The sequence below is a fragment of the Bombyx mandarina genome, chromosome 11 (genome assembly GCF_030267445.1).
Source record: "Bombyx mandarina strain Sakado chromosome 11, ASM3026744v2".
NCBI lineage: Eukaryota > Metazoa > Arthropoda > Insecta > Lepidoptera > Bombycidae > Bombyx > Bombyx mandarina.
In genome coordinates, this window is record NC_143218.1 from 4474449 (window position 1) to 4488864 (window position 14416).

General features: G+C 37.2%; 1 protein-coding gene and 1 long non-coding RNA gene across 3 annotated transcripts in view; one reads left to right on the forward strand and one right to left on the reverse strand.

Moving 5' to 3' along the window:
• Positions 1-958: 958 nt before the first annotated feature.
• On the forward strand, positions 959-1277 carry LOC149501945 (uncharacterized). Its single transcript, XR_016323899.1, has 2 exons — positions 959-1093; positions 1148-1277. It is a non-coding gene; the product is annotated as an uncharacterized LOC149501945 (long non-coding RNA).
• A 9839-nt stretch (positions 1278-11116) lies between these two features.
• Positions 11117-14416, reverse strand: part of Hand (heart- and neural crest derivatives-expressed protein) — a 36420-nt gene continuing 33120 nt past the window's right edge. For both annotated transcript variants that reach the window (XM_089731447.1, XM_028174099.2), the window contains one exon: positions 11117-13702. In XM_089731447.1, the coding sequence (XP_089587573.1) occupies positions 13610-13702 (93 nt within the window). In that variant the 3' untranslated portion in view covers positions 11117-13609. The remainder of the gene's footprint in view (positions 13703-14416) is intronic.

Sequence of the window (14416 nt, forward strand, 5' to 3'; positions counted from 1 at the left end):
GTTACCAGGTCATAAAATCCATTAAAAAAAATAAAAAAAGCGAGCCAGGTAGTTATTTAGTTTATAGTGACATCTATCGGATTTCGTATAAACTACAATACAAGGCTATAAACTACATTAAAAGGCCAACGGCGTGAACAGCTTAGTTTCTGAAATATTTACAGAGAGCGGTATTTTAAACAAAAGTAATATTTAAATTATCACTAAAAATATTGTTTAAAAACACAAATGACTGTTAAAATACTCGATTAATACAAATAAATTCTATTTTAACTAACGTTGATACTTTGAATAAATGAAAAATACTAATAGGATTTCATAGTAGACATGTGTAAGTAATGCGAGTGATATTACTCGGGTAATATTACTCTACGATGTAATGCAACATCACACATTACGCGAAGGAAACAAACATCACACCATCACCCAACATGTTTCTTTCTTTGTCGTGTAATGTTGCTTAATACACGAACGGAACCGAGCGAGCGAGACAGACCGATCGACGCAAAATAAATGAGCAGGAGACACGGAATTATTCCTAGTGATTTGGAACCGTATGTCCTGGCCGCTAGGTACATTTTTATACCTATGGTACGTCTGAATTTTAATATAGGTATTTGTGTTTATATTTTTCATGCGGCCAGCCGGTAGTTTCCCGCAAATACTTACTTAATTTTTTATTCGCAACTTTTGTAAAATCGCTAGTTGCTCGTAATTGTTTAGTAATATTTCATATAAATTTTTGTGTTTGATTTGAATTACTTAAGCACTTGTTTGAAGATAGTTTTATTATTTGTTTTAATGCGTGTTTAATAAGTGAAAGAAATAACGGCGTCTAAATGAAAGTACAGTCCTCCTTGGATGCACTTTGAGGATATCGCGCCGAAACAATGCATCTACTGCTCTCGTATATTAACATTATTGTCGAGCTCAATTTGCAGTCTAAGTCGCCATATGAAATCCGTTCATCCCACAATAAATTATATTAAGTAAAAAATAAAATTATTATATTATTAAGTAAGTCAATCTCTGTCAAGTAATATAACAGTGTATTACAATACAAAGTTCATACTTTGTATTGTAATACACTACTGTAATGACACACCCGAATCATTACCTAAGTGATGTGTATGAACACATCACTTAGGTAATGATTCGGGTGTATAGATACAATGTATTCGTCGTCACAGTATCTATTGAACGCACCGAGTAATGTTAAGAGTGATGTGTAATGTTTTCGAGTAATATCACCTGTCTGTAAAAGTGATGTCATATCACATTTCATTGGGAAGTGATGTTTTGCGCAAGTCTATTTCATAGTTAAAATCGTTTCTAATAAAGTGCGACTGCCCCAAAAAAAAAATTTATCAAAAAGGGGTTTTATAAGAAGCCAAATAAAACACCTTCAAGCTATTTTTTTCCATTCAACTAACATTTATTTTGACGTGTTCAACTCTTGCAAAAATCGGTGGCGCGGGACAGCATTACTAGTAACACCATCTATTGGCGACAATCATCAACATATGTGAATTCACATTAGCTTTCGATTCGACTATAATTAATTCGCTGGACGTACCTCCTCGGGATCCTCTAAAAAGTCCACTGAAAAAGTCTCAGTAAATAGGATAATAGGAGTAATGGTAGGACTTCTTGTGAGTCCGCACCACCACCCTGCCTATTTCTGCCGTGAAGCAGTAATGCGTTTCGGTTTGAAGGATGAGGCAGCCGTTGTAACTATACTGAGACCTTAGAACTCATATCTCAAGGTGGGTGGCGGCATTTACGTTGTAGATGTCTATGGGCTCCAGTAACCACTTAACACCAGGTGGGCTGTGAGCTTGCCACCCATCTAAGCAATAAAGAAAAAAGAAAAAAAATACAATTTTACTGAGATTATATTTCATCCCATATCATCTCACCTCATTACACTTAATTTCATGCCAATTGATTAGTGTTTCAAATTAATCAACTTCATTTCATTTCACTTCATATTACCATTTTTCATTTTAATTTTTTTATAAAATATTAGACTGCATGGTATGATACCTTTGCCTTTCCAGTTGAAAAAATACAACTGTTACCACTCATAAATTTGACAACAAAAGAGTATGCATGTGTGTGTGTGTGTGTCAAATACATGGAAGTGTGTGTAATGTTTTCTTTATTGATTTAATCTTATCTATATATTAATACGTGAAGCAAAAACTTTGTATCCCTTTTTACGAAAATTGCGCGGACGGAGGAGTATGAAATTTTCCACACTTATAGAGAATATAGAGAAGAAGTGCACAATGCTAATATTTTTTTAAAATAATGCATAAAAGGTAACATTAAATCAATAAAGAAAACATTACACACACTACATACCATGTATTTGACGCACACACGCATGCGTACTATTTATTGTCAAACCTTTGTTCTTGATCTGTAAGCGGAGTAAAATGTCCCTTCGGAACAAGGTGACACTTTACAAAACTTGCATAAGGCCCATCATGACCTACGCGAGTGTGCTGTTCGCTCACGCGGCCTGCACACACATAGACACTCTCCAATCTCTACAATCCCGCTTTTGCAGGTTAGCCGTCGGAGCTCCGTGGTTCGTGAGGAACGTTGACCTACACGACGACCTGGGCCTCGAATCTATCCAGAAATACATGAAGTCAGCATCGGAACGGTACTTCGATAAGGATATGCGTCATGATAATCGCCTTATCGTTGCCGCCGCTGACTACTCCCCGAATCCTGATCACGCAGGAGCCAGTCACCGTCGACGCCCTAGACAAGTCCTTACAGATCCATCCGCCGGATCTTCTCAGCGGGTCGCGATTCCGACCCGGTAGTAGATTCATTCGCGAAGCAATTGCTCTTGAGTTGTTAGGTCTCCTTCGGAGGCGCTCGGGCAGCTGTTAGCAAATCCCACCCCTCCTGGCTGAGCCTTTGCTCGCCCACCTGTCCTGGTGAAACTGGAAAGGCCTTCGGGCCAACAGTAATCTCTCAAACATAAAAAAAAAAAAGTTCTATCCTCCATGGCTCTGAATACGTTGTGCCCTGATTCCATTTTGATTAAAAAAACCTTGTCTTGACAGCTGACTTCAATTTGAATGTCATTTGACTCCGATGGTTTCGTTTTACTGGTTTTTTTTTTGCCCCGATAATTAACAAGTCGTTGGCGTTAAATAGCCTCTAGAGGGTTGTCGCGTGCGTCTACAAAGAATCGCTCCTTGTGATAAATAAAAAAATACTGCAGTCTATATATTAAATACGTGAAGCAAAAACTTTGTACCCCTTTTTACGAAAATCACGCAGACGGAGGAGCATGAAATTTCGCACTCTTATAGAGATTATAGAGAAGGAGTGCAGAGTGGTAATATTTTTAAAAATTATGCTAAAAAAATACATTAAACCAATAAAAAAAGCACCACCATGTATTTGAGACACACACGCAATGTGTATTATAACTGCTGTTTATCGATTAATTTCTGTGGTCAAATTGAGAATAAATCAATATTGTTTGCCTTTAATATTATTTGTCTATAGTATAGCCTTGGCGAAATCTGTAATTATAGAAGTATAGTCTTTGATAATAGAACCTTAATAATTTTCAAACTTATAATTTAAATTAATTATGCAGGCAGGATGGTGGTACAGGCTGCTGGATAAGTGCCTGGACACAGTTTCAAATATATATTTTTAATGAGGATCGCATTCTTGTGTGTAGGTTAGACCGCGGGACACATTAAGTCTGCTCGTATTTCGTCTCCATCTCGTTGCGGCTTCTTGGAATTGTTCAGAAGGTTCCTGGTATATCGGCATCAGTGTACGTTTGTGGTATACGGATAAGGAAAAAACATAATTGTAAATAGACATGTTTTAACAAAAACCGATTTCAAATAGAAAAAAAAAGATATTCCAAAACAAATTAATATACACTAAAAACAATAATCATCGAAATCGGTTGGCGTGATATTGAGTTATTCATCTATTTGTCGCGCACGTACTTAATGCAAATTAAAGACTTATATGGTTTTCTCATGGATACTTAGAACCCTTCGATGAATTTGAATTAGAGCTAGACAATTAGACGATATAAGAGAAAGAGGAGTGAGTGTTGAGATGACGGCTGTTATGGATAGAATAGAATAACTCGCCTAGTGGGATAAGGTGGAGACAAAATAAGTAAGTAACGCCAGAAAGTTTCTCACTTACTTTCCCATCTGGTGTAAAGTAGTTTGCAAAGTCCACAGGCATCATTGCCAACGCCACCGCCCTCCTGGAGAAATGAGATCTAAGTCTAAATTGTATAACGCTGTGAGTTCGATCTTATTGGAAGGTCACTGCCCGTTCTAAATAGGGAACCTTATTTCCAGCTTATTCGGTATGTATTTGAAAAAATTATTTTCATTTCTTTTCTTACCTATTCTAGTCACCGAACGAGTAGGTGAGCTTACGGGGCTCAGACCTGACGACGTTGCTAACACTGGCCCTAGCAAGAGCAGTGCTTTGCAGAATCTACCACAGGATCAGAAACGCGAGTCACTGAGAAAATCCGGCGAGAAACTCAGTGGGCTGTGTCTGTGGGTTAATTTACTCGCCGAGCCCTTCGTCGCAAGCGACGGGTTCGACGAGAACGGTAATCGGTGCTTGAGGTACCTAAAAGCATCGTTAGTTTTTTTTTAGGATTAAAGGATTACTGGTGGCCCGGAGGCCTTTCCAGTTTCACCAGGACAGGTGGGTGAGCAAAGACTCAGCCAGGAGGCTAATTAATTTAATTAGGTTAATAGGTTAATTAAAGGTTAATAGGCTAGATCAGGGGTCGGCAACCTGTTTGTCCTTAAGGGCGCAATACTAAATTTGAAAATCACCGAGGGCGCATATTTTACAGATAATCAACAGGTATAAATAGGCATTAAAAAAAACAGATTTTTATAACTTTATTTTGTTGGTGTCATACATAATGATACATATAATTCAGTATGAAACTTGGGTGTCCATATGTTCAGCTAATTTCTTATAATTGGGGATATATTTAGAGTTACCGGTCCTTAAGCGATTATCTAAACGTGAGTCATTAAGCTTTGTTCGGTATTGAAATAAAAGAATTATTTCGGATCACTTGGTAGTTTTAAATGCACGGTCTACGCGTGGTCTATTCGAAATACGATCACACACTAACAAAAAATACGTGCGTGTTATTAAAAATACGCTCAAGGATAGCAAACTGCTAATCTATGCACAATCCTAAACTCAACTGACTACTTGCTGTATATCGCCGTTTGACAAGAGTAAGTTCATACATTAGTCCAGCGAGGGCGTATTAAAAATCGGTCGGGGGCGCCGTGTTGCCTACCCCTGGGCTGGATCTTAGTAGCTGCTATATTCGCCTTTGGATGCCAGTCGAGAACAATCAATGTTCTTTATAACATAAATTCTAGATAATCTTAAAATACGTTTGCCCTATTTCTAAGTTGTGAATTTATTGGTGAATGATCAATTTGTTAACATCAAAGCGTGGCGCGGATACTATAAAACTAATTATGTTGTTAAGATATTTTTGTGCACTAAGGTGTATATGATTTTTGTTTTTTAATGAAAATAATTTTTAGTATTATAAATTTAAATAAAAAAGCTTTTATTGGTGCCGCTTGAATCAGGTATTGTAATAGAATGTGTAAGCAATATTTTGTGTCTCCACTGCTGAGATTTGTGGTCCCTGGTCAGCATCTGACCAAGAACGGAGCTCCGTGTCGTGATAAAACTTAAAAGCACTGATAATATAAGATACTTAATAAAGTTTCGTGCTTGTTCTGCTGATTGTCGAAGATTCCCTTAACCCTCACGCAGTCCTCATGTGGTCTCCTGAGCTACTAAGCTTTAAATGATGCGATTGTGCCGATGTCCAAAGCCTGCAGGTACAATTTTTTCTAATAGGCAGCGACTTGGCTCTGCCCCTGGCATTGCCGACGTCCGTGAGCTCTGGTAGCCCCTTACCATCAGGTGGGCTGTATGCTCATCTGCCTACAAAAGCAATAAATAAAAAATGTGTGCGTGTACTAGTGTACACACGTAAGAAGTGAAACTTCTTTATGGCCTTATTTTTCGAAAAATGATCTACATGCAACTTTCTAGAAATTGGTTAAATAAAGTTAAATTAGATAAAGTTTAAACAAAAGGATTTTATTATCATAGACATGAATACAAAAAAAAAAATGTGTGCGTGTACTAGTGTACACACGTAAGAAGTGAAACTTGTTTATGGCCTTATTTTTCGAAAAATGATCTACATGCAACTTTCTAGAAATTGGTTAAATAAAGTTAAACTAGATAAAGTTTAAACAAAAGGATTTTATTATCATAGACATGAATACAAAAAAATGTGTGCGTGTACTAGTGTACACACGTAAGAAGTGAAACTTGTTTATGGCCTTATTTTTCGAAAAATGATCTACATGCAACTTTCTAGAAATTGGTTAAATAAAGTTAAATTAGATAAAGTTTAAACAAAAGGATTTTATTATCATAGACATGAATACAAAAAAATGTGTGCGTGTACTAGTGTACACACGTAAGAAGTGAAACTTGTTTATGGCCTTATTTTTCGAAAAATGATCTACATGCAACTTTCTAGAAATTGGTTAAATAAAGTTAAATTAGATAAAGTTTAAACAAAAGGATTTTATTATCATAGACATGAATACAAAAAAGTTAAATTAGATAAAGTTTAAACAAAAGGATTTTATTATCATAGACATGAATACAAAACAGATGGCGCGTAACGGAAAAAAGTGACGCGTAACCGAAAAATGTGACGGTAAATTTTTTTCCAACGCCGATAAGGAAGTTTCACTTCAAAAAGTTAAATTAGATAAAGTTTAAACAAAAGGATTTTATTATCATAGACATGAATACAAAACAGATGGCGCGTAACGGAAAAAAGTGACGCGTAACCGAAAAATGTGACGGTAAATTTTTTTCCAACGCCGATAAGGAAGTTTCACTTCAAAAAGTTAAATTAGATAAAGTTTAAACAAAAGGATTTTATTATCATAGACATGAATACAAAACAGATGGCGCGTAACGGAAAAAAGTGACGCGTAACCGAAAAATGTGACGGTAAATTTTTTTCCAACGCCGATAAGGAAGTTTCACTTCAAAAGATGGCGCGTAACGGAAAAATGTGACGCGTAACCGAAAAATGTGACGGTAAATTTTTTTCCAACGCCGATAAAGAAGTTTCACTTCAATAATACTATACTTACGTTTTAATATTAAATTATTATTGTCTAATTATAATTACATAAGTTGATAAAAAAATGCTATCCAATAGCTTTACCGCGGCAGTCCCCGAGTGCCACACGTGTTTTTTTATAGCCTTAACAGACAGACGTGCGTGCGACCCACCTGATGGTAAACGGTTACAGTAGCTCATGGCCATCAGCAATGCCAGGGCTAGAGCCAAGCCGCTGCTTACCATAAAAATTAAAAAATAACGATAAATTATCCAAGATTTTTGTAGTTGCATGGTGTCAGTAGGGAGCGCACGCTGCGGACCACATGGCCTCTTGTTGTTAAATTCGGCTCCAGACAACCTGTGTATCGAAATAGAACCGAAGGTTCCGGAACAGGTAGGACTTTGTAGATCTCTAGCTGCGCCCGCGGCCTCGCCCGCACACAAAATACAAATTAAAACACAAAAGCTGTAAGACGATTCAGATAGCTAACTATGTAAGATGATTTTTATATTAGTGGTCCCTCGGTACCTAGTCGAAATTCGACTATAATTAATTGAAATTATAATTTTGTACACTATTATGATTCTATTGTCAAGGACTATTTACTTCTATAATCACAGAGTTCGCCAAGAGATATTAACAAAGACAAACAATATTTAATCTATTCTCAATTTGAGCACAGACTTTAAGCAATAAGAAAAGTTTGACAATAAACAAATAGTATGCATGCGTGTGTGTCAAATAAATGGTAGTGTGTGTGATTTTTTTGAAGTGAAACTTCTTTATCGGCGTTGGAAAAAAATTTACCGTCACATTTTTCGGTTACGCGTCACATTTTTCCGTTACGCGCCATCTTTTTCTTGCCCCTACCACGGTTGGTTCAGACGAAGAGTACTTTCACTTTCTCCAACGGAGTAGGGATAGCATTAATGTTTCACTTCTTACGTGTGTACACTAGTACACGCACACATTTTTTTTATTATTAATGATTTAATGTATTTTTATACATAATTAAAAAAAAATTGCATTCTGCACTCCTTCTCTATATTCTCATAAGTGTGGGAAATGTCATACTCCTCCGTCCACGCAATTTTCGTAAAAAGGGTTCAAAGTTTTTACTTCACGTATATAGATGTAGAATTGAAACCGTGGCGCAATAAAACTATCCACTGTTTTAATGATATTTACTAAAATATTCTTAATTAAAAATCAACTGACATCCTTTTAACGGCTTGCTCATTCAATCGTCTCCGTCATCTTCCTTTTCGCTGTCATTCTCTTTTCCCGTTCTTACCGTTTTCTCTTATTCACATCTTAACGCTACGTTCCACCTCAGAATAAGGTTTCGGTATTCTGAGCGTTCCACATTCTTTTCATATGTTTTTTTTAATTTATTGCTTAGATGGGTGGACGAGCTGACGGCCCACCTGGTGTTAAGTGGTTACCGGAACTCATAGACATATACAACGTAAATGCCGCCACCCACCTTGAAACATGAATTCCAAAGTCTCAGTATAGTAACAACGGCTGCCCCAGCCTTTAAACCGAAGCGCATTACTGCTTCGCGGCAGGAATAGGCAGGGTCGCGGTACCTACCCACGCGGGCTCACAAGACGTCCTACCACCAGTTTATTATGGCTATATGTTACCTTTCTACATAATCCTCATTTCTTATGTTTAAACTTAATCTTTAATGTTTGAATATGGTTGGCAGTCTGGCGGTCTATGGGCCACTGCTCAATAGCAGGAGGCATAGCTTTTTTCCACCCTACCTATGCTGATAGCCTTGAGAGGCTATTTCAGCTTCTCTTGACGTGTAGGTGAGCTCTCGGGGCTCAAACGGAGGTGTTGCTAGCAATAGTAGTGCTTCGCAGAATCTACCACCAGATCGGAAACGCGACCCACTGAGAAGATCCGGCGAGAAACTCAGTGGGCTTTGTCTATGGGCTAATTTACTCGTCGAGCCCTTCGTCGCAAGCGACGGGTTCGACGAGGACGGTGACCGGTACTTGAGGTACATAAAAGCACCGTTAGTGGATCGGGAGGATCGGTAATGACGTATAGGTTAATTTTGAGCTATTAACCTGACCAATATATGATTTCGATGCGATTTTCAATGACTTTTAGTTGTATTTTTGAAGTGAAACTTCTTTATCGGCGTTGGAAAAAAATTTACCGTCACATTTTTCGGTTACGCGTCACATTTTTCCGTTACGCGCCATCTTTTTGAAGTGAAACTTCTTTATCGGCGTTGGAAAAAAATTTACCGTCACATTTTTCGGTTACGCGTCACATTTTTCCGTTACGCGCCATCTTTTTTGTATTCATGTCTATGATAATAAAATCCTTTTGTTTAAACTTTATCTAATTTAACTTTTTTGTATTCATGTCTATGATAATAAAATCCTTTTGTTTAAACTTTATCTAATTTAACTTTATTTAACCAATTTCTAGAAAGTTGCATGTAGATCATTTTTCGAAAAATAAGGCCATAAAGAAGTTTCACTTCTTACGTGTGTACACTAGTACACGCACACATTTTTTTTATTGCTTGATGGGTGGACGATCTCAAAGCTCACCTGATGTTACGTGGTTATTAGAGCCCATAGACATCTACAACGTACCTAAATGCCGCCATCCGCCTTGAGATATGAGTTCTAAGGTCTCAGTATAGTTACTTCGGATGCCCCACCCTTCAAAACGAAACGGATTACTGCTTCACATAAGAAATAGGCGGTGTGGTGGTACCTACCTGTACGGACTCGCAAGAGGTCCTACCACCAGTAAACAAGACCACCAGTAAACAGTCAGTTAATGACTGGAGTCCATGGTCATCATGAACGCTGCCGTCCAACTTGAGACTAAGTTGTTGTGAGACTAAGATGTTTCAATATTCCACAACCAGTACTGGCGGAGCTTAAACTGGAATGCACGTCAGCTTCACGTCATACATACGGACTCGATGAGTGAGGAATCAAAAATATGGTTGAAAAAAAAACAATTGGGAATACTCATAAATTATATTTGGCACATGCTCTTTGGTAAAAACATTAATTACGAATAACATTTGACAAAGTTTAAAACATTTCTCGTTTAATTAAAGTTTAATAATGACGTAAATGTGTAATCGAAATACTTAGAATGATCTAAAAAATAAAAAAAATAACAAAAAAAAATAATTATATATTCATTATCAAAAATAACTCAAAAACCACTGGTCGATTCTTGATATAATTTAAATGGTACCTACCACACAAATAGCAGTGGCTTACAAAAATAAGGAAAAAAGTTAAAAGAAGAAAAAAGATCTGAGGTATGTAAATGTACTTAAACAAAAAACACTGTCGTGTAAAATGTATTTTGATTTGAACCAACAATTTATTAAAATATTATGGCCTTTACCGAAGCCATAAGAGTGGACGTGGACTGCATTTACACCGGTCACTCACATGCGCACGAATACGCAAACCCGCAAGTGTAGGACGACATTTGCAAATGATTATAAATAAATAAATAATAAATAAATAAATAAATATTTTCTAACAATCACGTCAAGTTAACTGATCCCGTGATAAGTTCATAAAGAACTTGTGTTACAGGTACCAGATAACGGATATAAATGTAAGATTTTTATTATACACATACATATATTTAATATACATCCATAACCCTGGAAAAGACATTTATATTTATCATACAAATATCTTCCCTTGGCGGGATTCGAACCGGCGACCCCCTTGTGTAGTGACCATGTCACTTACCACTACACCAGACGGCCGTTAAATTATGCAAAGTTTTCGCTGCATTCGTGGTTTTCCAAGCTGTGTCGGTTTTTTAATGCCGACCACTCACATGCGCGCAAATATTCGTACATTGTACGAATGTTTCGTACAATGTACGAATATTTGCGCGCATGTGAAGGGCCGTCAAACATTCATTCGCAAACTTAGCGGCTGTGCAAATGGGTTCGGTACTCAATTTGCGAACCCGTTTGCGCTTCCTCCTACACTTGTTTACGAATGTCTCACGAATTTCTCCTCCTTTTTAATTCGTCAATAAAACATTGAAGAGAAAAGAGTTTTGAATTCTTTCCCAGATACCATTAATAGCCATGCTGTTTTTATGGGATTTCTTTTGATGAAGATACGCTAAACAGTAGACGTCACGATCTATGAAAATAGCGAAACGTCCGTTGCCTTCGCAATCCTGGGCGCAACTGGTCACACGAATGTGTGGGAGACTACGCGAAGGATCGCGGTTCGCGCGCTTTGATGTATTTGATGTTGTCGCGCAAACATTCGTACAATGTACGAATATTTGCGCGCATGTGAGTGGCCGGCATTAGAATACAACATATTTATTCACTATACTTTACTTCATTTTATACTTTAAAACAATACAGTCAAAAACTATAATCAAACCGCTCGATATGATCCGCCATGCTTATTTTCATAAGCGAAATATTATTTGCATTAGGAGCCATCTAAAATTACGAAATATACTCGATTTTCCGCTGTCGATAATCGTTATTTTAATTTAAATTAAAATAAAACATACAGACGCGATCAGTCTTTCATAGTTTTTTGGTATTAATATTAAAAAGTCACCAGTTTTGGACGTGACAAACACATTAAGCCGCTAATAATATGGGCGTTTTACGTAGAAGGGGTACTGTCGGAACTGCAGTCGTTTCTTTCTCGCTCGAAGGAGCTGCTGACGGTAGACCGAGAAAGCGATATAGAACTAAAAACACCTTATTAAATTCTTAAAAAACCCACAAAGCAAAAGAGTTTTTCTTTTTTCGTTTCAAAAACAACTATTGCAACATTAATAATTAGATATTTTTGTGACTTACAAATATACACTAGCACATATTATAAATAAAAAATAAAACATACGATCTGTAATACATTTCTCTACTTATTCTCGCGATAACACTAAAATTTATTTAACATATCACATAGCGTAATTTCGAACTAAAACAATAATAACAAAAATTATTGCTCATATGCCTACTGCCAACTAGTTTGCATCCAGTGCGATGTTCAATGCAGCTATCATTTTACTGAAGGGTAATCGCGGACAGAAATACTTCTCCTTTATCACGGTAGATACGTTACAACAAAGTCCCGTTAAAAAAGCGTGTTATATAAGAATAGAAAGGGGACACCGGACCGGCGGTCGTCGGCGCCACAACCACCAGCCCTCTCGAAATAAACGAGCTAAAACATTATTCTAAATAAGTTGCTGATTCCATTTCTACACTATAGTCATGAAACTGTTAGGACAATTTTATTTAAATTGCAATAATATAAACAGGCATAAAATGAATAACAAACTCTATCGAAGTATGATTGAAATATATTTATTTAGAGCCAATCCTCATGCCCATCACTTTCACTTATGTAAATATTATTATTAAATGTACTTCACTACATAGTATAAAACAAAGTCACTTCCTCTGTCCCTATATCCCTATGTATGCTTAAATCTTTAAAACTACGCAACGGATTTTGATGCGGTTTTTTTAGTAGATAGAAGGATTGAAGAGAAAGTTTTATATATGTATATAATAACATCCATTAAATAGTGGAGAAATCAATAATAAATTACAGTTTCCGAAGCGAAGCGAGGGCGGGTCGCTATCTAGAATAATTCATCAGTTAAACACTAGTTTCATGACTACAATTAACTGCTGTGCACTTCGGCTGTCAAAAAACGCGGGGCGACCGCAAAAAGATGGCGGATTTTGTCACGGATTGAGCGGAGTTACAAACGATTATAATTCGAAGGCAGAACCAGGATGATCTCTGAAAGTGTACCGGATAAGGCAATTTTTAAGTAAAGCGAAGATTATGTGAAATTGTAGTAATAAAAGTAAGTATAACTAAAGAGTGTTTCAATTTTTCGGCGAAAGCCAAAAGCATTTACTTATTTTACACATTTAAACAAACACATAAAAATTTCGCTTATTCCCATAATATATAGTGTGTTCAGAGTACATAATGTAATTTTCTAAATAATCCTGAAAGAAAATCTCATTATCGTGCTGTAGCAGTACCGTGTTAAAAGAGAGGGTTTTAGGGATTATTTTTTTGCGTGTTATAGTGGAACTGCGTTGTAAAATACGTGTTTTATGAGGATTCGCTGTTCAATTTAAACATAAACACATAAACTTTAATGGTATTCCGTATCGGAACATTTAAAATTGAAACTTAAATCGCGCGATGAATTTATTATATCTTTGGCATAGGGACCATCATCCCGTCAACTGCAAGTGTATGTCTTTGCTTAAAAGGTCTGGGACGGCAATACAAACTTCACACTTCGACGCAGTGTCGGCAGGCAGCCGCGTTGACAGACGCAGTCAAATTAAGGTCTCATGCGGGTATATTCTGTTCGGTTTTCAGCTCCAGAGCCCAGACGTGCTGTGGCCAGCCTGTTCTGCCTTTGCCGCGTTTGTCAGCCGAACTCTGCAAGCAACAAGAGGTTTAACTATGTAACACTTGTACAATCATGCCGGGCTCGTTGGTAAGTGCGAGAACGAGTTATTATACGACTAACGCCATCTGTTGTCGAATAGCGAGAACGGAAAACTACATTTTTTATGAAGGAAGGATTACTGGTGACCATTCCAGTTTCACCAGGACAGATAGGCGAGCAAGGGCTCAGCTAGGATGGGTGGGATTTGCTAACAGCTGCCCGAGCGCCTCCGAAAGAGATCTAACAGCTCAAGGGTAGCTGCTTCGCGAATGCATCTATAAATTACTATTACTATCGGAAATGTTTTGTTTTTTACTGGTGGTAGGACCTCTTGTGAGTCCGCGCGGGTAGGTACCACCGCCCTGCCTATTTCTGCCGTGAAGCAGTAATGCGTTTCGGTTTGAAGGGTGGGGCAGCCGATGTAACTATACTGAGATCTTAGAGCTCTTGTCTCAAGGTGGGCATTTACGTTATAGATCTCTATGGCGTCCGGTAAACACTTAACACTAGGTAGGCTGTGAGCTTGTCCACCCATCTGTGCAATAAAAATAAAATATAAAAAAGTAACAAAAAAAAGACGTGTGGCAGTCGGAGACTGCCGCGGTAAAGCTATTGCATAGCATTTTTTATCAACTTATGCAATTATAAATCGACAATAATAATTTAATATTAAAACAACAATAAAATAAGATTCGACGAGAAAC